Source organism: Sinohyriopsis cumingii, chromosome 18 (assembly GCF_028554795.1).
Source record: "Sinohyriopsis cumingii isolate HCF-2022 chromosome 18, ASM2855479v2, whole genome shotgun sequence".
In the NCBI taxonomy this organism is placed as follows: Eukaryota; Metazoa; Mollusca; class Bivalvia; order Unionida; family Unionidae; genus Sinohyriopsis; species Sinohyriopsis cumingii.
In genome coordinates this window covers 55,741,935-55,766,793 of record NC_142978.1, presented here as the reverse complement: position 1 = coordinate 55,766,793, position 24,859 = coordinate 55,741,935, and the positions used below count along the sequence as shown (strand labels likewise).

Genomic DNA, 24,859 nt, shown 5'->3' with positions numbered 1-24,859 from the left:
GGTTGCATTCAAAGATTGTCTTCTACTGTATATGGCTGCAGGACAATTAGGGCAATAACAGATCTCTGGGAATATTTTTCCAAGTAGTCATCCCTGGGTTGAGTGTGTTTTAGCAGCTACACATCCCCATCCTCATTGTACTCAATAAAATACAATTGTCCTCTACAATGCTTACACTTTTACTACAGAACCATGTGCACTTCATGAAAGCTCGATACTAAAATCGGTAAAACCATGAATGTATTATGTTCTAACACATAGTCCCTTTGATATACACAAAAAGAGACAAAAATTCCAGTTACATACGTAGTCCTTTATTTCTCAATGGTATTCACATTTGCAGTAATGCCATTCAGTGATCTAGGTGCAATTTCATTGTTGAGAAAGCTTCGTTATCAAAGAGCTGTAACATGTCTTTATGAGTTAGATATTGGAGAATTTTAAAGATCTAGAAATTCAATAAATTTACAATTTTTCTGGTAGACAATGTTATACATCTAATTAAAAATAAGATCCTCTTATAATAAATGTTATAATTACTGTGGTCATGGCCTTTGTAATTCACCAGAACTTTGAAATTTTTTAAAGGGACAAACGTCATTTGGAATATATCGTTATTAACAATAATTCTCCTCAATATGAAATTTAACACTTATCTGATAAGTTACTAAAATGAAGCGGACCAGGAATTAAAATAATTTTTTAATGTGTCAGTCTGACCTCATTATGATGGACATCTCCATTTTAATCAGACTGGTATTGCGCTTGGCCCCATATCACTGGCATTTTCAAGAATGTTTATATTTATTTATACATAGTCATGCTAAAGCAAAGACACCAGCAGATACCGGTAATTATATATGTACATGTAATTACTTTTTCACAAGAAAAAGGTTTGTAACCTGTATCTGAAGGAAGTCAAACTGTCTCAATTTAAAACAACTTTAGTACTGAATTGATCCATTCGAGTCAAATCTTCATTCAAGAGAAATACTCAGTGGTAAGATAAAAATGAAGATTGCTGATAGGTCAAAAGAAATGGAACATTTTTAGTCACGACTGCAATTAAATTTTGACCAATCAGCTATTGTCTCAACATTATGTGCTTTATAGTTTACAACAGAATGCACTGTGTGAAAATTGGTGGAAATAGACTAAGATACTCATATTATTTATTTCAGATTTATATTGGAAGCATTTTTGTGGTGAAAAGTAATTTCATATTTATTGAAATATGCTAGCATTATCCCTCTTGGCATGACAATGTATCAATAAAGCTTTAGTCTTGAAAATACTAGTGTCCTGAGGCAGGTGTAGCATTATCCAGGTGAAAAATCTCAACAATTTGACATTATATGTCTCATAAAGATGGGTGATAGTTCCTTGAAAGGGAAACTTTCATCAAACCATTCAATTAAAATGATGCCTAACTTACTAAAAGTATTACTGCAAATTCGAATACCATTAAGAAATCCTGGCTTCGGTATGAAAATGCAACATATATTCATAAGTTTTACCCGTTTTACTATTAATTCAAACATACATCTTGTACTTGCATAAATATAACATTTGCACTCAGACTCATCCTTGAGATATGAGTCAGCATCTACTCAGCCCAGGGACGGGTAGTTAGTAAAGTTTTACTCAGGCCAGCCAACTTTTTCCAAGTCATGACAAAATGACGAGATGTTTATCAAGGCCCCGAATAAGTCTAACAAAAATGGGGGGAACAAAGAGATTGGTCGATATGTGTATCTTCAGATGATGACCATAATATTTGCTAGAGCTGGGTACTGCAAATATTGGTATACCACGATATGTAAAACCATATACTGCAAATATTGGTATACCACGATATGTAAAACCATATAACGCAAATATTGGTATACCATGATATATGAAACCATATACTGCAAATATTGGTATACCATGATATGTAAAACCATATAACGCAAATATTGGTATACCACAATACGTAAAACCATATACCGCAATTATATGATGGATTAACAATATCATGTTCTGGGGCTGGGGTCAGACACTGTTTTAAATTTCCATCTGTTAGAAAACTGGAAAAGATACAGTGCAGATTTATAGCAAAACATCACCACATGATCTATAATTGGAGAATTTTTTTTTATCTTGATATAATAGAAAATAAACTTGCCTCAAAAGAAAAGTGCAGTGCCCCCCCCAATACTAAATGGTCAGTACCTTATAGTAGATGATTTTGTTATGTATATGTTATTCATTAAAAAAGCTGTAATTTAAAAACTGTGACTAAAGTGGGATGATTAAGTTAACACTATGACTGGTACCCTGTGAAATATATTTTGCTGACATTAGATAACATGTTCATAAAAACAGGAAGTATTTACACTAAAGCCTGCAATTTACTAGTTACACTAGGCAAGAAACACCAAGATATTTATCAGAGAGGCCCAGTACGCATTAAACACTTAAGAAACCAGAAAGCATTTAGTAGACTTCAGAAATGGTGTACAAATCAAAAGGAAAACAACTGATCTCCTGAAATTCAAGAGGTATATGTATCCGTAACATAATATCATATGCTGGTAAATAGCTTTTCGAAATAAAAAATACATTTTTAAAGTCTAAAGTTTAAAGTCTAATTGGTCCATAAATTGGGATTGGCCTGAATATTTTTCACAATATCCCATTTGGCCATCTAACTGGCATCCATATCGCGTACCAAATCATGCAATTAAAGGATTATAAATAAAAATATAATTTTAATATCCAAAATTAATTTGAGATAAAAACAATTATTTTGTAAAAATAATACTGATTTGAATTATTTTATAACAGATATTGAAAACAGTCTGTTCAACTCATTCAGTTTGTAACAAGGTTATTCATGAATTTCTGTACATTTCTAGCTGATGGAAAGTACTTAAGTACCGGTATATACCACCAGGAAAAAATAAGCAGTAAACCTGTAATACCATGCCCTAATATTCACCAACCTTCGTGGCAATCCAGTGAAAACTAAGGGACTAATGAGATTGTGTAATACACTGTATTAAGGTGCATGACAAACTGCAAGACCAGTGATTTTTTGCATCTTCCAGTGATGATCATAATTTTACAGTTTCATGGCAATCCATCAAAAACTGAAGATACAAGGGCAATAACTCTAAAAATTGCAGGAACAAAGTGATACGTCAACATGTACATATGTAGGTAATGACCAAACTATTTGTTTCATGGCAGTCCATCAAAAACTACAGAACTAATGAGGTCATCCAACACAGCATTAAGACATATAATGAAAAAGGAAAAAAAAAACTAATAACAATATGGCAGGAGCAAAGTGATTTGTCAACATGGGCATCTTTAGGTTGCAATTATAAAATTTACCAACTTTCATAGCAAGCTATCAACTACTGGGGGACTATTTATGCTGGACATTTGAGTACTACTTAAACTGTATGTGTGGTGTGCAGTAGGGTTTGGTGGGGATTTACACAGCTCAGGTCCAAAAAGTAAACGCAATGTTTAAAAACTTGCTGTCTTGTCCTGAAAATAGCAGGTAATCAACAAATGAAATAAAAATGCAAATAAAATTTTATTTGTCTATTATGAGTGACTTTTGTGCAATCCTGCTAACAAGCTCCTTATATAAGGGGAAATATAGGTAAAAAATAATTTTTACATCACCAGAGGATGTAAGCAGTAGAGGGTATACAAGTATTTTCTCCTTCTTGCTTGTAAGTTTTAACTGCATATAGCACATAAGAACCATTATTTATATTAAAATACCTATTCCATAAATAATCTTCTGTAGTAATGGGTGATCAGTTTATTTTGCAATGATGTCACAACTAGCAGTAAACAATCCTAGTCAAGGGCAGTCAGGCAGTTGGTCACTCTACATTTATTACAGTGCTAAATTTTAGCAGCTCTGTTTAAGTATATTGTGCTGGGCAGGAGATTTTGGTCCACATATTCAGCCACAAATTAATGAAAAATATACATACTGAATATTTTCTCTATATATGACTTTCAAAGACCAAATATCTTCAGCAACAGACTATTTTACAATTATGGCTGCGCAATCACTATTAGTCTTGTTAGAATTTGCTTGTAAAATACTTTTGTACTTTATGGCAGCTTTAGCAGTTGACAGCTTTTTACAAGAATCAAGGTCACATTTTGTAGCATTAAATATTTTGTACTTGTTTTCTAGCCTTTACATATTTTCTTTCTTTTATTGAGAAGCTATATACTGTCATCAATTTTTATAACCGCATGATACATTTGATGTCTTCATCAAGTACCTATATACTGTCATCCATTTGTATCACTGCATGATACATTTGATATCTTCATCAAGTACCTATATACTATCATCCATTTGTATCACTGCATGATACATTTGATGTCTTCATCAAGTACCTATATACTGTCATCCATTTGTGTCACTGCATGATACTTTTGATGTCTTCATCAAGTACCTATATACTGTCATCCATTTTTATCAGTGCATGATACATTTGATGTCTTCATCAAGTACCTATATACTGTCATCCATTTGTATCAATGCATGATACATTTAATGTCTTCATCAAGTACCTATGTATTATCATCCATTTTCATCACTGCATGTTACATTCAATATCTTCATCAAGTAGCTATATACTGTCATCCATTTTCATCACTGCATGTTACATTCAATATCTTCATCAAGTAGCTATATACTGTCATCCATTTTTATCAATGCATGTTACATTCAATATCTTCATCAAGTAGCTATATACTGTCATCCATTTTCATCACTGCATGTTACATTCAATATCTTCATCAAGTAGCTATATACTGTCATCCATTTTCATCACTGCATGTTACATTCAATATCTTCATCAAGTAGCTATATACTGTCATCCATTTTCATCACTGCATGTTACATTCAATATCTTCATCAAGTAGCTATATACTGTCATCCATTTTTATCAATGCATGTTACAATCGATGTCTTCATCAAGTACCTATATACTGTCATCCATTTTTATCACTGCATGTTACATTCGATGTCTTCATCAAGTAGCTATATGTCATCCATTTTTCAATGCATGTTACATTTTAGGTCTTCAATGAAAACATAAAAAAGGTTCATAAATAATCCACAAGTCCAATGTTTTATTTTCCCATCTTGGTGTTTTTTCCAGCATAGGTCAAATTTAATTGTAAAGTAAAAGAAAATGTCAATTATTTAATGTGAGGAAGCAAGCATTTTGAAACATAACATAATTTCCTTTGTACGATCTGTATTTCATCATACACCACTCCCTCGATAATTCGCGCCCCGATAACTCGCGATCCCGCTTATAACGCAGTGTCCGTCTTGGCTCCTGATTTTTTTTCCAAAGAAAATGTATTTAAAATATCTTTACAATATGCTGAACGTGATAAGAATTGGTAAATTAAACCTTGATACATTGCTCGTTTTATTATCGAAAATGGTGATTAATGCCCATAAAAAATAGAATCCATATTTTGAAGTTTGCAAGTTCTAAATAAGAATTAATTTCAGAGATCTCAAAAAACGCTTAATTACGCGTATTTGGAGGCCAATTTTTGATCTGGGACGCAGAAAAACACTGAGACGGGGGTCTTCCTTACGCATGTAATGGACAATAAATCACCTTTTAGGGCAAGCCAAGGATGGCTTTGGAGATTTCAGCACCGACATGGAATTAAACAGAATTCATTGTCGGGAGAGATACGCTCAGCGAATCAGGAAGCCGCGTGTAATTATCCAAACCAGCTCAGAGAGATAATCATCAGTGAACAATACACAGAAGATCAAATTTACAACTGTGATGAGGCTGGTCTTTGCTACAGAATGATGCCAGACAAAACTCTTGCTTCTGAAGACGACCCGCACAAAAAGGAGGGCTTCAAGCTCAACAAAGAGAGATTAACACTTTTGTTTTGTCTGAACAAAACTGGTACACACAAGATGAAACCGTTATGTATTGGCAAATACAAGTCCCCTCGTTGTTTCCATCATATGAACATGGACAGTCTTCCATTTGTATGCAGAAACAGTGGAAATGCGTGGATGACTGCGATCATATTTACAGAGTGGTTTTTCAAGATGTTTGTACCAGCCGTCAGAAACCACCAGCGATCCAGGGGCATAGAGGAGAAAGCTATAATTGCCCAGCCCACCCCCCTGCTGATTCACTCATAACAAGTGATGGAAAGATCCGGGTGGAATACCTCCCAAAAATTACAACATCTATAATTCAACCGCTGGATCAAGGAATTATTAGCACTTTTAAACAGAATTACCGTCAGCTGTTAATACAGTCAATGATGGACAGTGGAGAAAGTGTTACAGCCTTTCTCAAAAGTGTGAATTTAAAAGAGGCTATATTCATGGGTGGTCAGGCTTGGAAAGCAATCACTCCTAAGACCATAGAGGGGTGCTGGATTAAGGGTCTTGGAGCTGCCTTCAACGTAAAGCAAAACAGTAACAGAGACAGCGACGATGATAGTGACTTTGAAGGTTTCAGTGAAACTGATGTCATGAATGCCGAGGCTGTTTGGGAGAAATTCGTACAGATTCATGGTCCTGAGATGGGCGTTTCTCTTGATGATATGGAGGAGTGGATTTCTGCTGACAATGATTGCCCCACAGCCAAATACATGTCAGATGAAACAATAGTCAATTCAATAACGAACAAATTTGCAGCAGAAGACGATTCTAACTGGAGTACCACAAGTGTTGAAAGTGATGCAGATGCAGATGTTGCACCACCTCCCCCCTCTGCATAAGAAGCAATCAAATCTTTTGATATTGCCATAAGGTGGCTGGAGACCCAAACTGTTGACTACGTAAAACTCATGCAGTTGAGAAATCTGAGGGATTTTGCTTATCGGCAGAGAAACCAATGAGTAACACAAAAAAAATTAACTGACTATTTCAAAAAGTGAATTGATATTTGTCAAGCGTGGCACAAATGGCAAGTATTAACTTGTTCTAATTTATGTTGTTTTAAATCTGTTGACTCATTAAATTCATGTTAGTACTGATTAACCATTGTTTTTTGTTTTCCTTTTACTTCTATCGCAATCAAATCTATCTATCGTTCGATCGAAAACGATTTCTTGAAAAGAGTCGATCTTCTGTATATAAAAAACGTCTAATTTGGATCAAACAATAAAACTAGAATGTATCCAATTCAACATAAAAATCAGTGACGTAGTACATAATGTGTGAAGCGGTACACATGTTAAACGAACGGAAACCACGTGGAATAATGTTTTCGATGATCGCCTCAATATACTGTAATTTATCCTGAAATTAATGTTGCTCTATGAGGTAATAATAAAGAAAGTACACCATTATAAAGAGATATTTATTCACAGTTAATCTCAGCACGATTATAAAGTGAGTATTCAACACTATAATCTGCCTACCCACCCCCCTTATTTTTCCGTTATGTCGTCAATCACTTTATTGGTTTTGGGCTTATTTTATAGGTCCCTCGATAACTTTTGCCTCACTTATAGTTTGGTCGATGTTTCTGGACTCTGATGTGCGCGAGTTATCGAGGGAGTGGTGTAGCTAAAATCAAATTCAAAGTCAAACAATCACATTTCATACTATATTTAAAATCACAAACATGAAAACTGCACAATTCTGATTTAAAATAATGACAAGACTGTTAATGAATGTTTGCAAATAAAAGTGTATTAAAAAATGTCTACTAACAGAATTGTGTGCTAATAAATGTGTGCCTTCCAGTGAGCAGCCTGCACAAAATTGTATGTATATGGTTTCAATAGTGTTATGTTATGTATAATACATAATTCACAGAGGTTTAATATCATCCAAAATATGATTTACAGAACCACATTGTCAAGAACAGTCTTTGAATGTCTCATTGCATAAAAAATGGCTATTGCAGTCAAATAAAGATATTTTTGGCCCCCATGAATCAAAATATATTCAACTATAAATGTATTAATGTTGTATGAGAGATGTATTAATGTTGTATGAGAGATGTATTAATGTTGTATGAGAAATGTATTATATTGTACAAGATGTATTAATGTTGTACAAGATGTATTTATGTTGTACGAAAAATGTATTGTGTTGTATTAGATGTATTAATGTTGTACAAAAGATGCATTAATGTTTATGAAAAATGTATTGTGTTGTATTAGATGTATTAATGTTGTACAAAAGATGCATTAATGTTGTATGAAAAATGTATTGTGTTGTATTAGATGTATTAATGTTGTACAAGATGTATTAATGTTGTATGAGATGTATCAATGTTGTATTAGATGTATTAATGTTGGATGTAATGTATTATTGTTGTACAAGAGATGTATTAATTGTTGTAAGAGATTGATTAATGTTGTATGAGAGATGAATTACTGTTGTATGAGACATGAATTGCTGTTGTATGAGGCATGCTTCTGCATTAATCTTTGTCTGAATTTCTCAGAAGAATCTTCTCACATTCAAATCAGTTTATTCCTGCTGCACGTATCTAGCGTTTTGACAAATGTCTTTGGCAGCCATTTTCCTTCCATTTCTTGTGGATAGGTCACAGATATGCAATATATGATCATTTTTGAACTCTCCAGGGACACATTTCATCAACTGGGACAGCTAAAATGAGAAATATTAAAGATTTCCATTAATGCACATTGTATGTAAAATAGAAGAGTGAAATAAATTTTACATGTTTTGCTACATGAGACTGTATATGATCAATTTTTTATTTACATTGTAAAGTCCAACTAGTGAGTATGGAAATATACTATGCATACATACAGGCTGATATAATTAAAACTTAGAATATAGTTCTCCCTCACAATACGACTATTCATTATAACACCATTCTTGCTAGAAGATGTGAATATTCAATGATCCCATTTTATCATATATACTTTCTTATAAGTAGAGGCAAACTGCAAGCATCAAAGATCCTGATCTGCCGTAGCATAATGCGCCTGCCAATTAGGGTCTATTTTGTTTGTTTTGCTACTAACCAATAACAAACTGTGAAGACCCAGAAATTCTGGCATACCATGCAGCAGCAGATCTGGATCTATGCAGTTTGCAGTTGGACTTGACTTATAAGTAAGAAGGTATCACTTACTTCCTAACAAGCTGGTGTCACTATAAGGCTATATACCAAATGACTCCCATGGACAGTGTAATAATGAGAAGGTACAATGGTATCAAGTATATAGAGCATACTCACTCGTATCAAATGAATAATATATTTTATCAAGTGATTGAAAAACTCAGTATTATCTGTTATTCACACATAACAAGCAAATACTCTTTTTACTTATGCTCAACTACATTGGCTAGCAATATTTATAATAGACTGATTCTCTTTTTATTTATGCTCAAATATATTGGTTAGCAAATAGTGATGTACTAGATTTCTTACTGTATCCTGGACAATAATGACAGCTGTTTACCTGTTTATTTTCTCCTCTGTTTTGTTTATATTCGCATAGATAATATCTAACATAATTCTCTTTCCTAATTAAGACTGAAAAAAACCTCATAACCCTCCAAAAATTGAAGAAAATAAAAGCAGCATGTTACGGGATTTAAACCTGTACGTTTTTGTGACAGGTGGCTAAACTTGCCATTAGACCAATCAAGTGACAAAACAGCAGATCAAATTATTTTAATTTTAATGTTATTTATGTATACCGACGGCAGTGAAAAATGATATCTTGGGAGTAATTCAATTAAGTGAATTATCTAAATTATTTATAATAGAAAGTCCAAATCAGTATTCACCTAACCCATACCTAGGGCAAAGAGATTTTGTATGGGCTGGCCAGACATAGACTCTATATTACAGCAACTATACCATCTTTTTTTAAATCCAAGTTATCTGGAATCATTTGGTTTTGTTATGCTCGTGTCAAAAGACCCAAGTTCTTGACTCAATATGTCAATAGCCAAGCCTTCATTCAGGTTTCCTTGAAGGCTGAATTTTAAACAATTGGTAATATGAAAAGCTCCAATGGACATAACAAATGATTGGACTATATCATGATAATAACTGTGACATAGGAACTTGGTGATTATCCCAAAAGGTGTGGCTAATGTAAAATCAACACTGCACAACATGGTGAATCAAAGATCCATTAACACATGGAGTGACTGAATGGAAAATGACACTGTTGTGGCTTTTGTCTCTTCCTAATTAATAAAAGAGAAACGTTCATATACAGTTTCAGGGCTTCCATGAAACTGGTAAATAGATCTCTAAAACTGCATGACACTGGCTGATTAAAGGGCACCTATCCCATTAAAATATTGTCACAGACATGAAAGAGTTTACTTTCCACAAAAAGGGTATATAAAACCAACTGTAATGGGGGTGAAACCTACATAAAGACAAAAACAGAAACTTCATAATAGAAAACAATGATACAGTCGAACCCACTTATCTCGACCTCGGTTAACTCGCCAACCCTATTAAGTCGAAGTTTTTTAAGTGGAACCGCCAAATTCTCTCTTTGTCTTAGCATTTTCTCATCGGTTATGTCGATTCTTTTATGGCGCCGAACCCTAATATCTCGCGCACAAAAGAAGGCCAAATTTGCCACTTAACGTCGGTTATCTCGATCCCCATGACCAATCGCTTTGTTTGTATCGACAACCCCATCTTAGCAGTGCATTGTTACATCATAATCTGCTTATGCTGACATCTGGGCCGAGTACTGTATGCTGTAACAGTCAATCATGCTACCGTACTATACCTACAACTGGCCGACTTCTAAAGACGCGAATAGAACAGATAAAATTAATGGAATGGCTAATCCTTCTGTTTGTTGGCTGAGATACAATAAAAAGTTAAAACAGATGTTCTATGATGTATGTATCAAGGCAAAGTTTGTCAATTAATTTACAACTGGCTGTGATATTTTGAAGAACGAGTATGTCACCAAACATAAATCCAGGCGGTGTAAATAATATTTGTGCATTTTACTCACTGATCTTTTCCTTTTGCCATCAATCCTGTGTTACGGTTACAGAGACTTAAACTCCGCAAGAAGAAATAGCAAACAACAAATAAACAAGTTTTGCATAATTAAAAATAATTATTTATTTCTCAAAATACAGGAGTGAAAGAATCCCTATATTGGGTGTTAACTTATGCTACAGTAATATATACGGTCCAATATTGCCAGGTGTTGACTAATGTAAGTTTCTTTCATGGGAATGGAGATCCTATTTTGCAAGAACACGGTCTTTTGATAGTAACCGTGTGTACAATACTTTTCAGAGCTGTGTCAGAGTGAAATGACTCACGAATTTAATTTTGACACTGGTTAGCTTTTTGTAAAAACGAACTACACCCCGCACGTTTTTTGTGATTTTGTGAGCGATCTTTGTGTTTGCAATGTTGGAGAATATAATAAAGGTTTGTATCGAGAATCGACGGTGGTTTGTATTGTATACTGGTAAATCTCTGCTGTTAGTTGGTGCACATATGCCTTTTGTTGTTAGCAAACATGTATGTACATTTTTATAGCATGCCGATTGTTTCATCAAACAAATCGCGGCAACGCTGTTGTGTAAAAAGACCTCCAAAAACACGTGCATGTACATTCTCATTTATTAACGCACATCATGTACATAAAGAAATTTCAAGCACATGTTAATATATTGCTGCCATATTGGTTTTCGTTTATCTCGATCATCGGTTATCTCGACGCTTTTTGGCAAACCCCTAGGCCGGCAACATAACCGGGTTCAACTGTATTTCAAAACATTATTACTATTATTATTTTTTATTATTATTATCCATTAGCTTTGGGCAGGACTGAGTCTCAGATGTGTCTCTGATTATAAAACTAATCACTGATCCTGTGAGAGAGAATAAGTTATGTGAAAGTAAATGTTCAACTAAATTATGAGACCTTCTGGAAATCTTTTGGGACTCAAGACATGTAAATTGTTCTTGCAGAATTTAAGCTGCAGCAAAACCAATCACAGGGGTCATTATGAAGCAATTGATTCTATGAAATATTTGCTTACCAATTTTTCCATTTTACCCTTCTACCTTGGGTTCAAGTTACATGCATAGGAAATGTTGCATTAAGGTTTTGAAGGTTTTTTTTTCACTTGCTTACATTTCCTTAACCCCTTCATGGATTTTCTTCAGTCTTGAGACAATTCATTATGAAGCTAAGCCAAGCCACAAGTTTAAAAAAAGACCGTGTTTATATTAGTTATTGTTCATATTGATATCCTGGATACACACACACACATACACACACACACACACACACACACAGAGCTAAATCTTATCTATGATTTCAGATTAAATAATAATATAATCATTACATGGAGGTAAACCTGTTTACAATAACTTTTTATCCTGGAAGTTTCTAGAAATTATTTTTTTGTATGAATTTGATGGAAAATTCCATTCAGATGACAGAGTATTTTCAGAAAATGATTATTGCGACCTAGGTCAGGTGATATGGTATTTGAAGTTGTTTATTTCAGAATCATTCCTTTCTTAACATCAGTCATTAGAGGAATCAATTTTAGTTGTGTTCAGTTGAAAGGATTTATTTATTTAAATTAATCATTGGTATAAGAAAGTGCTCATCGATTTATGACTAAAACACTTATCTTTAATTATTGTGAATTCATTCAAGAATATTTTGGATTGAATCACTGGGATACATCAAGACTGTTGGAACAAATAGCACATTCAAGATTACTAGCACATCAGCACATTAAATAGTGCAATCCAATTGGAACACCACTGGAATTCATTTGGAATACTCTATACTTCTCAAGCTGTGATAGGACTATTAGAACTATTAATTTGGGATTTAATTCAAAACACTGTATGTTCCTTTTAAATTTTCACTTTGTATTTTAGAGAATTTTTTTTTTTAAATTTTGCATAACTTGTTGGTTATTGCTTTTTTTCCTGTTACATAATTTAATATCTATATAATGAAGCTTCATTTATCAAACTGCATTCATCCAGATTTATCAATATAAAAACAACAATCAGGAACACGCTTCTTCTATTATTACTTAAGGTGATTCATTAATGCTTTACTGATTGACCATCTTTATGAAAGACGTTTCTTAAAACAGTAAGGATAAAATCCTTCATGTAGGCTGCTGTGTGATCACAGTTACCATTCATTTAACCATTTAGAGTCTTTAAAAATCTTAAAACTCACCATAGTGGGTGGCATAAACTGCAAGATGAACCGACTGTGCTTTGGTCCACATTTGATGCTTTCTTTTACCAAACTGATGATGAAATTGTTTTTAGGGCTGGTTTTTCCCTCCTTTACGATGGCCATCATTAAACGGAAAAGGCTTACTGAAATGATAAAATTTAATCTATGAATATACAGCCTGCCTCTATGAAGCTGAAAAAGATCATTCCAGGCAAGAAATAAGTCAGTGAGAGTAGAAATGAAAAGAAGATGCAGATGGCATGTGAGGAAAATACAGCATTTATTTAGACTGGACTTTAATAGAGATGCTTGTAAGGAATCTACGCATCATTTTTGGGGAATCAAGGCAGCCTGTCCAGAATGGGTAACACATCAGATAAAAGAGGCAATCATTTTCCATCTTTCTGTAAAAACCTGTAAAACCTGTATATAGTCAGTAAATATTAAAGTCCAATCTAAATAAATGTTGTATTTTCCTCCATTATTCAGAAAAATTAAATGGGACTTAAGAAACCTTGACACTTTGGCCTGTGTTAGGGCACTAAACAATAATATCAGGGATTGAAAACTCTCTAATTATGAAATTAAAAATGCATGGGTATCAAATTTAATAAAAATATTAACAATAATAATAATAATATTAATACTACTATTATTATTATTAATATTATTATTATCATCTAAAAGCAGAAACTATGGTGGCTCAGTTAACAGCATGCTGGACTTGTAACCAAAAAGGTGCGAGTTTGAATCCTACCATTGAACCAACCTGTGTCAGCTATCATGATGTTTTTGTGCAAAGCACTTTACTCCAACTGAGTAATCACTAAATAACCTACTTGTGCTGCTGTGCCAGACCCACCAATTTTTTTTCTTCAAAAAGCTCAGTTATTCCGTTTAAGAATATCACCAAAAATGCTCTTGATTAGTATTTAGCCCAAGAATTTCCCAAGAAGTGAACATATTTGGCTCCATAAAAGCAATGACATACTCAATTCGATGATTTAAAAAGGTTGCACTACAGAAATATTCTGGCAAAAAAATGAGTTCTGTTTGGAATCAATTCAACCTGGAAAATTTGCTACACCAGTGGTCAGCAAAGACTTGGAAGTGCAACTCTGAACACAAAAGGACAAACCTGGGAATTTTCAAACTCCAAATTTGCTACTTTAGTTGACATGAATTTTAGTCTCCAATTATCACCATTTCTAATTTTGGTGATCACTAGATCAAACATGGAATCTGCTTGTAGAAGTTCCTGCTCTGTAAGCTAGTTGATGGCCAATCCCTTGATGCCTTCTAGGCTGGGGTAGAACACTCCATAAGCTTTAGTCTAAATGCATTTTTATCCTAATTGTATCCTGTATATACCAACCTTCCTCATGTAAATAATTACTATGGGACAAGCATGCTCCAGAAGTGACCCAGCACATTACTGGAAGATGGCATCATTTCAGTGGATAAGACATTTGGTGTAACCTTGGTCTTTAACACTGTAGTCAAAAGTGTACAATATGGGAGGAAAGCTGGCATTTTCACCATTATCAAAAAGTAATAAACCATATTTATCTAAATTAAATGCTGACTCTTTGAGTTATTTCTCCTCTAAACTGGACATTTTCAGATCTATAGCATAATGATAGGCCAATATTGGAGCCACTGGTATGATAGACCTCTTTTTGTTTTTGCCATTGAAATGTATGTATATGGTAGGTATATTGCAGTTTTTATAAGTCTGTAACCTCTGACCTGATGAATACAGAGTATTCTATTCATATTGATACTATAACGAGTTAATAACAAACCATGTAGCATTTTGTTCTTTTTTTTCTGTCTCCAAATAACTGTTCATACATTCAGCTTTTGAAACTATTACAACTTTCTACCTCTACAAGCCAGAATTATACCTGGTGGATGTAAAAAGATTTGAAGAGACAGACAGTATTTTATCCACTGTAAGCATGGTTAATGCATAGGTATTCATACAGATTAGCAACTACAGCTGAGGCCTCACATGTTCTACTGCCTTTGCACTCACATGTCAAATAAACCGTACCCTGCTGAGAGTTAACTTTCACAATAATAATGGATGTAATTTGGGTTACAGAGCATACAGCCTGGATGAGCACGGTGGTAGTTTCTGAGAAAATTTCCATGTTCTGGGCAGATTTGTAACAGTCAACTCTTTCTCATAGAACATGCTGGGATCAAAACATGGGCAGAGCTGCCAACCCTTCAGACTCACTATTAGTGAAAAGTGAGATAAAAATTAGTGAATTTCGAATTTAGTCAGTGAAAGAGTATATCATGACACTAACTCCACCCATTTCAATGGTCAGTACTGCAGTATATAAAAATCCCAAAATAAGAATAAAATATATTATTTATACTGATTACATGTACTACTTTATTTGCAACCAAATTTACTGATATACACAAACTTAATGCTATTTGTCATGATATGATGCTATGACAGACTTGAACTTCCTCAATCATGCTATGGTAAATTTGTTTTCAAAACAGTTCAGGCTTCTTGACTGCTGGTTAATCTTGGTGACTAACATTGTTGCAAATTTTCAGCACCTAAGCAGGCAATAAAGGAAATAATCTTTCACTGCTGCTGATGGCCAATTGAGAAAGGCAGGTTATATCAACAAGTAAGCTTACAAACAATGTTTCAGCACTGGTAGCATGCATGACTTGAGTAGGTGGCTTAAAGTACTCCAAAACTGAAATCTGCTGGGGCTGCTATAGCAATGTGTTTTTTCACATTGTTCTGCCACATGCCAACAGGTGCTTGTTTTGTTGCTCACAATTTATGTCATACATGTACTACATAATAATATTATTACATGGTACATGTATGACAGGTAAGCTGTAAGCAACAATACCAGCCCTTGTGCACATTCCTAATTGTAAAATTCATGGCACACTACTGTGCAAAAAGCATAATGTACAACGATGTGAATGCTAGGACAAATTTTGGTGTACTCTAATCTATGCTTCACTTTTTGTTGAATACATATATTTTTTCCTTGGAGGTGAAAACATTTTAACTACAGTGTAGCTTAGTTACAAAATGGTATTAATCCAAAGATGAAGCATCAAAAGGTGAACGATTAGTGGTGCTGGCGCATGCATGGAAAACTGAACCCAAGCAAATTACGATATATGCTAATCTTTCAATCTAAAAAATTCCAACACTCAAAAAAGTTGTCCTTACGTAGTTTCCCAACCTCTATGTGCTTTTTGCTACCAATGTGCTTCTTCACATCGTCCCTGCCACCATGCCCAATGCTAAAATTTGCAGCACACTGTGCAAAAAGCATGATGTATATTGGTATTTGATGGCTAAATGCATGGTAAATATTTGGTATATTCCAAACTAAACTTAACTTTTTGTGCAATACATTTCTTTTTCCTTGGTGGTGAAGACATTTTTAAGATGCAATGCTGATTGGTATATCTAATCAGTGTTGGCTGAGCATGCACAGAGGAAAATTCCAGTTAGGCCCCTGTTTCTTTCAAAAGCATTTGTAAAACAATTCTTATGCATATAGATTAAAATACACTACAATGCTTGCTACCGGGCCAACTGTACAAATCACCCATAGTTCTACTAACATCATGACTAACAGTACCAGACCGTTTTAGTAACTGCCAATATCATAACCAGCACTTAAAGAGAAAATTAAAAATAACTGAGATTTGGGGAATTCGTGAATTTTTTTGCATGCTGTGTGAATCTTTGAATCACTGTATAAAGCCATGAAATTCACACCAAAATCATGAGGTTTGGCAGCTTTGCATATCACTTAGAAATTGCCATTTGTATGCAGTTTTTATCCAGAAAGAAATGGTTGTACTTATTAAGGAATGTACTAGAGCATTATGACTTTATTTTTAGTGAATTACATGTTTCAGTGGAAAGCTTGAAGGCTGAACTCAAAGATAGAAAGATAGAAAAATACACATTTTCAAAAGCACTAAATAAATGTTTCATTTGGTTGTTTTAGTTCCTTTAAAATTAAATAAATCTGTGTATGTATATATATATATATACACACACACACACACACACCTATATATATATATATATATATATATATATATATATATATATATATATATATATATATATATTCATACATGCATACAGATATCATACTAAGATCTAAGGCATGCTCTCCATACTAGCCGAGTGGTCTAAAGTGCTCTCCATTACGGATCAATGCCATCTCACCTCTGTCTGCATGGGTTTGAGTCTAGGATTCGGCCAATGTGGGTAGGTGAGAAAGCTTGCCTGTAGCTTCTAGTGGGTCAGTGGTTCTTCCCAGGGTTTTCCTGGGTTCTTCCTCCACCATTAATACTGGCCACCAGACATAGCCTATCGTGTGCTGAAAAATGGCTTTAAACCCCACAACAACAATAACAACAACTCCCCACACTATACACATACAAGTTTGCACTTGTAATGACATGAAAAATGATGAAATTTTATGAAATTATTACAAGAAAAATGTTGTAACCAAACATATGTACTCAACTACATCCATTTTATATATGAGCTGTGGAGATTATTAATAAAGTTGAAATTAATGTCTCAATTTCTCATGTACCACACTTCTGGATTACAAAGAAGATTTGGCATCCATGTTCATCAGGTATGAAATTAATAAAAACATTTCAATCAAGAAGACATGAAATTAGTTAACAAAATTCAATTTAATATCTGAACAACATTAGTTTCAAATTATATTTATCACATACTGTGGCAAAGCATTACTAGGTGTTATGTCAAAATGTGACAACATTTACAATATAGAAGTATGACATGAAGAAAGGTAAGCTTTATGAAATATAGTTAAACACCATGACATAGTATTACTAGGTGTTGCCACAGAATGACACAGCTTTTACAACATAATAGTACAAGAGGTGTTTATAAATACAGTACCTATAGCCTTGCTAAGAGAATCCTTGGTGTCTATTGTTGGCGATGACTCCCCTTCATCTTTGGTGGTATAAATGTCTGCAAAAATAAAAGAGATTAGGTTTATAAAGCAAGTCATTTTTCTAAAATGATTACCTTTCTTGCACTTTTGAAAATAATGTCTTGGTAACTCACACTAAGGACAAAAAAATGTTGAAATAAAACAAGATGGCTCGTCATCTTGGTAAGAATCAGTAATATTATCATTATGAGATAATGTGGTCAAGACTGTAATGGTGGATAAACTGCACTATGAGATAATGTGGTCAAGACTGTAATGGAGGATAAATTGCACTATGAGATAATGTGGTCAGACTGTAATGGTGGATAATTTACACTATGAGATAATGTGGTCAAGACTAATGGTGGATAAATTGTATTATGAGATAATGTGGTCAAGACTGTAATGGTGGATAAATTGCTCTATGAGATAATGTGGTCAAGACTGTAATGGTGGATAATTTACACTATGAGATAATGTGGTCAAGACTGTAATGGAGGATAAACTGCACTATGAGATAATGTGGTCAAGACTGTAATGGAGGATAAACTGCACTATGAAATAATGTGGTCAAGACTGTAATGGAGGAAAAATTGCTCTATGAGATAATGTGGTCAAGACTGTAATGGAGGATAAACTGCACTATGAGATAATGTGGTCAAGACTGTAATGGAGGATAAATTGCTCTATGAGATAATGTGGTCAAGACTGTAATGGTGGATAAACTGCACTATGAGATAATGTGGTCAAGACTGTAATGGAGGATAAACTGCACTATGAGATAATGTGGTCAGACTGTAATGGAGGATAAATTGCTCTATGAGATAATGTGGTCAAGACTGTAATGGAGGATAAACTGCACTATGAGATAATGTGGTCAGACTGTAATGGTGGATAAACTGCATTATGAGATAATGTGGTCAAGACTGTAATCGTGGATAAACTGCACTATCAGATAATGTGGTCAATATTGTATCAGCTGATAGACTACATTACACCGGTAATGTATTGCTATCTTGTGATAGGGAAGATGACTTTATATCATTATATTAGCCCATCTGGAATAAGTATAATTAATAGGAATAAAAGAAAAATACATCTACATGGATCCAAGCAATATTGCCAATACTTCAAAATCTATATACACACATACTATTTCAACACTACATTCTTAAAACCATGGAAAATTATGATGGTGATAAACAAAGTGGGGTTTCCAGTGTATGTTCAGCTGATATTTTGATTTCATTAATTTAAGTACACAAAAAAGAAGACAAATTCATGAATGCTTGGAATGATGATTCATGTCACCTGTAAATTGGACACTGCAAAATTGTGAGTAAACTAAATGTAGAGGTGATAGCTCCATCTGAAATTTGAACTCTGGAAACCACACTAAAATTACAAATTAAGAATTGTGACATGAAAACGCTAATCTGTTTCAATAGATAAATGCTTGTTGTCAAAGTTAGAATATTAAATAATCCCAAAGCAAAGAAACACAAGAAAAATCTGTAAAACATTTTAGTACTTTTATTAGCATTTCTCTTGGAAACAGATTCAACTTCTTAAGTCAATATTTTCATTTTAAATTAACAAGATGCAGCATGTTTATATCATTTTGACTCTGTGGATCTAGTACTACAGCATGTTTATACCAATTTCACTCTATGGATCTAGTACTACAGCATGTTTATACCAATTCTACTCTGTGGATCTAGTACTACAGCATGTTTATACCAATTTCACTCTGTGGATCTAGTACTACAGCATGTTTATACCAATTTCACCCTGTGGATCTAGTACTCCAGCAAGTTTATACCAATTCCACTCTGGATCTACTACTATAGCATGTTTATACCAATTTCACTCTGTGGATCTAGTACTACAGCATGTTTATACCAATTTCACTATGTGGATCTACTACTACAGCATGTTTATACCAATTTCACTCCGTGGATCTAGTACTACAGCATGTTTATACCAATTTCACTCCATGGATCTAGTACTACAGCAAGTTTATACCAATTCCACTCTGGATCTACTACTATAGCATGTTTATACCAATTTCACTCCGTGGATCTAGTACTACAGCATGTTTATACCAATTTCACTCTGTGGATCTAGTACTACAGCATGTTTATACCAATTTCACTCTGTGGATCTAGTACTACAGCAAGTTTATACCAATTCCACTCTGGATCTACTACTATAGCATGTTTATACCATTTTCACTCTGGATCTAGTACTACAGCATGTTTATACCAATTTCACTCTGTGGATCTTAGTACTACAGCATGTTTATACCAATTCCACTCTGGATCTACTACTATAGCATGTTTATACCATTTTCACTCTGTGGATCTTAGTACTACAGCATGTTTATACCAATTCCACTCTGTGGATCTACTACTATAGCATGTTTATACCATTTTCACTCTGTGGATCTAGAACTACATCATGTTTATACCAATTTCACTCTGTGGATCTAGTACTACGGATCTAGTACTACAGCATGTTTATACCAATTTCACTCTGTGGATCTTAGTACTACAGCAGGTTTATACCAATTCCACTCTGGATCTACTACTACAGCATGTTTATACCATTTTCACTCTGTGGATCTAGTACTACAGCATGTTTATACCAATTTCACTCTGTGGATCATAGTATTACAGCATGTTTATACCAATTCCACTCTGTGGATCATAGTATTACAGCATGTTTATACCAATTCCACTCTGTGGATCTACTACTATAGCATGTCTATACCATTTTCACTCTGTGGATCTAGTACAGCATGTTTATACCAATTTGTCTATGTGGATCTAGTACTACAGCATGTTTATACCAATTTCCCTCTGTGGATCTAGTACTACAGCATGCTTATACCAATTTCACTCTGTGGATCTAGTACTACATCATTTTTATATCAATTTCACTCTGGATCTAGTACTACAGCATGTGTATACCAATTTCAATATATGGATCTAGTACTACAGCATGTTTATACCAATTCCACTCTGTGGATCATAGTATTACAGCATGTTTATACCAATTCCACTCTGTGGATCTACTACTATAGCATGTTTATACCATTTTCACTCTGTGGATCTAGTACAGCATGTTTATACCAATTTGTCTATGTGGATCTAGTACTACAGCATGTTTATACCAATTTCCTTCTGTGGATCTAGTACTACAGCATGCTTATACCATTTTCACTCTGTGGATCTAGTACTACATCATTTTTATACCAATTTCACTCTGGATCTAGTACTACAGCATGTTTATACCAATTTCAATATATGGATCTAGTACTACAGCAAGTTTATACCAATTAAACTCTGTGGATCTAGTACTACAGCATGTTTATACCAATTTCACTCTGTGGATCTAGTACTACAGCATGTTTACACCAATTTCAATAGATGGATCTTGTACTACAGCAAGTTTATACCAATTCCACTCTGTGGATCTACTACTATAGCATGTTTATACCAATTTCAATCTATGGATCTACAGCATGTTTATACCATTTTCACTCTGTGGATCAAGTACTACAGCATGTTTATACCAATTTCACTCTGTGGATCTAGTACTACAGTATGTTTATACCAATTTCACTCTGTGGATCTAGTACTACAGCATGTTTATACCAATTTCACTCTGTGGATCTAGTACTACAGCAAGTTTAAACCAATTTCACTCTGTGGATCTAGTACTACAGCATGTTTATACCATTTTCACTCTGTGGATCTAGTACTACAGCATGTTTATACCAATTTTACTCTGTGGATCTTGTACTACAGCATGTCTATACCAATTTCACTCTGTGGATCTAGTACTACATCAATACCAATTTCACTCTGGATCTAGTACTACAGCATGTTTATACCAATTTCACTCTATGGATCTAATACTACAGCATGTTTATACCAATTTCACTCTGTGGATCTAGTACTACAGCATGTTTATACCAATTTTCTCTGTGGATCTAGTACTACAGCATGTTTATACCAATTTCAATATATGGATCTAGTACTACATCATGTTTATACCAATTTCACTCTGTGGATCTTAGTACTACAGCATGTTTATACCAATTTCACTCTGGATCTAGTACTACAGCATGTTTATACCAATTTCACTCTGTGGACCTAGTACTACAGCATGTTTACACCAATTTCGCTCTATGGATCTAATACTACAGCATGTTTATACCAATTTCACTCTGTGGATCTAGTACTACAGCATGTTTATACCAATTTTGCTCTATGGATCTAATACTACAGCATGTTTATACCAATTTCACTCTGTGGATCTAGTACTACAGCATGTTTATACCAATTTCACTCTGTGGATCTAGTACTACAGCATGTCTATACCAATTTCAATATATGGATCTAGTACTACAGCATGTTTATACCAATTTCACTCTCTGGATCTTAGTACTACAGCATGTTTATACCAATTTCACTCTGGATCTAGTACTACAGCATGTTTATACCAATTTCACTGTGGATCTAGTACTACAGCATGTTTATACCATTTCTACTATGTGGAACTAGTACTACAGCATGTTTATACCAATTTTCTCTGTGGATCTAGTACTACAGCATGTACCAATTTCACTCTGTGGATCTAGTACTACAGCATGTTTATACCAATTTTACTCTGTGGATTTAGTACTACAGCATGTTTATACCAATTTTCTCAGTGGATTTAGTACTACAGCATGTTTATACCAATTTTCTCAGTGGATCTAGTACTACAGCATGTTTATACCAATTTTACTCTGTGGATCTAGTACTACAGCATGTTTATACCAATTTCACTCTGTGGATCTAGTACTACAGCAAACAAGCATCTTGCTGAACTATCAGTTGCGCACTAGTGATGATGCTGGAGTGCCATGTCATACCATAATGTTGGCCATACAAAGCATTCCTGTTACTGACAAATGTTGGCCATACAAAGCATTCCTTCTGTCGACAAATACTGGCCTTAACTGTGCAAGATAACTCCTTCTTACTTGCCATGCATTTTATGGGATGACAAAATGTGTGTACATTAAAATTATAAAGACCATGATCACTATATGCCATGTCTAAATTAGAACAATGTTCTTCATACTTATGCATGTATAACACTACCAGCAGTGAACTACATAAACCTAGGTCTGCCATCACATAAAGTTCCAATAGATCTGAGTAAACATCTTGTTTGGCCTGAATCATTAAGGTGAATAAAGAATTGCTCAAATCTAAATCCCACAAATTCAGGTCTTGTAGGTGAAATTTCTCTATCCCAAACCAATCCACAGGATGAAATATTTTTCTCTTATTTCTAATCAGAATAATTTGGCAGTGAAAAGATGGAAATTTCTGTTTATACTCCAGAAAATAATCTCTATAATATTAATAAAAGACCCAAATGGACCCCGATATTACTCACTTTGACAATGGTATCATTTATAAAGCCTGAAAGCCATCTATGCCAAGATACTTTCTGTCAAATTTTATCAAAATGTGTTGAGCTGACTTTGAGAAGTTTTATAAAGGATTTTCTGTATTAGTAACAGTGTCCCTTTTTGATAATGAATTTACACCAGTTGAATAAAATGAAAGACCTTCATTCCAGGATGCCTTCTCTTAAAATGGGTCAAATTGTGTTTAGTGTTTTTGAGAAGTTATGGTTATTGAGAAAAGTCATTTCGAGTTTTTCCTGTATTCAAATTATGCTATGCAGGTACTTTAGAAAAAGTAATTTAAAGCTTTTCCTATTTTTAGCAATGGTGGCTGTATCTGAAAGAATTTGACAGAGATTGATGCCAGGATGTGTTCTGTTAAATTCTGTTCAAATTCTGTCAAGAGGTTTATATAAAGATGTAAACAGCAATTGTGAACAGATGATGGATGATGCTAAAAATACATATAACCATATCGTAAGCTCTCTAGGTCTCAACAGACCTTATCATAAGCTCTCTAGGCCTTAACAGACCATATCATAAGCTCTCTAGGCCTTAACAGACCATATCATAAGCTCTCTAGGTCTCAACAGACCATATTGTAAGCTCTCTATGTCTCAATAGACCATACTGTAAGCTCTCTAGGCCTAAATAGACCATACTGTAAGCTCTCTAGGCTTAAATAGACCAGATCATAAGCTCTCTAGACTTAAACAGACCATATCATAAGCTCTCTAGGCATAAACAAACCATATTGTAAGCTCTCTAGGCTTAAATAGACCATATCATTAGCTCTCTAGACCTGAACAGACCGTATCACAAGCTCACTAGACCATATCATAAGATCTCTAGGCCTTGCTATCATATCAGGACAAATGACCAAATCATATGCTCTCTAGGCCTATCTAGACCATATCATATGCTCTCTAGGCCTTACTAGACCACATCATGTGCTCTCTAGGACTTACTAGACAATATTATATGCTCTCTAGGCCTTCCTATCATATCAGGACAAATGACCAAATCATAAGTTCTCTAGGCCTCACTGGCAAGTGAGCTAAAATGCTAGAAACATTGCAGATGTTCATATGTTATAAGCATATGATGCAATCTATATCATCACTGAGTACACTGCATTGTTGTTTCTCGTATGGACTTC

General features: G+C 34.2%; 1 protein-coding gene across 3 annotated transcripts in view; it reads right to left on the bottom strand.

The window, feature by feature from the left end:
- Window positions 1-5,132: 5,132 nt before the first annotated feature.
- Window positions 5,133-24,859, bottom strand: part of LOC149776688 (mediator of RNA polymerase II transcription subunit 24-like) — a 92,854-nt gene continuing 73,127 nt past the window's right edge. For all 3 annotated transcript variants that reach the window (XM_089941222.1, XM_089941221.1, XM_089941223.1), the window contains exons 21-23: window positions 18,194-18,268; window positions 13,234-13,379; window positions 5,133-8,653 (exon numbers count right to left, since the gene is read on the bottom strand). In XM_089941222.1, the coding sequence (XP_089797348.1) occupies window positions 8,513-8,653; window positions 13,234-13,379; window positions 18,194-18,268 (362 nt within the window). In that variant the 3' untranslated portion in view covers window positions 5,133-8,512. The remainder of the gene's footprint in view (window positions 8,654-13,233; window positions 13,380-18,193; window positions 18,269-24,859) is intronic.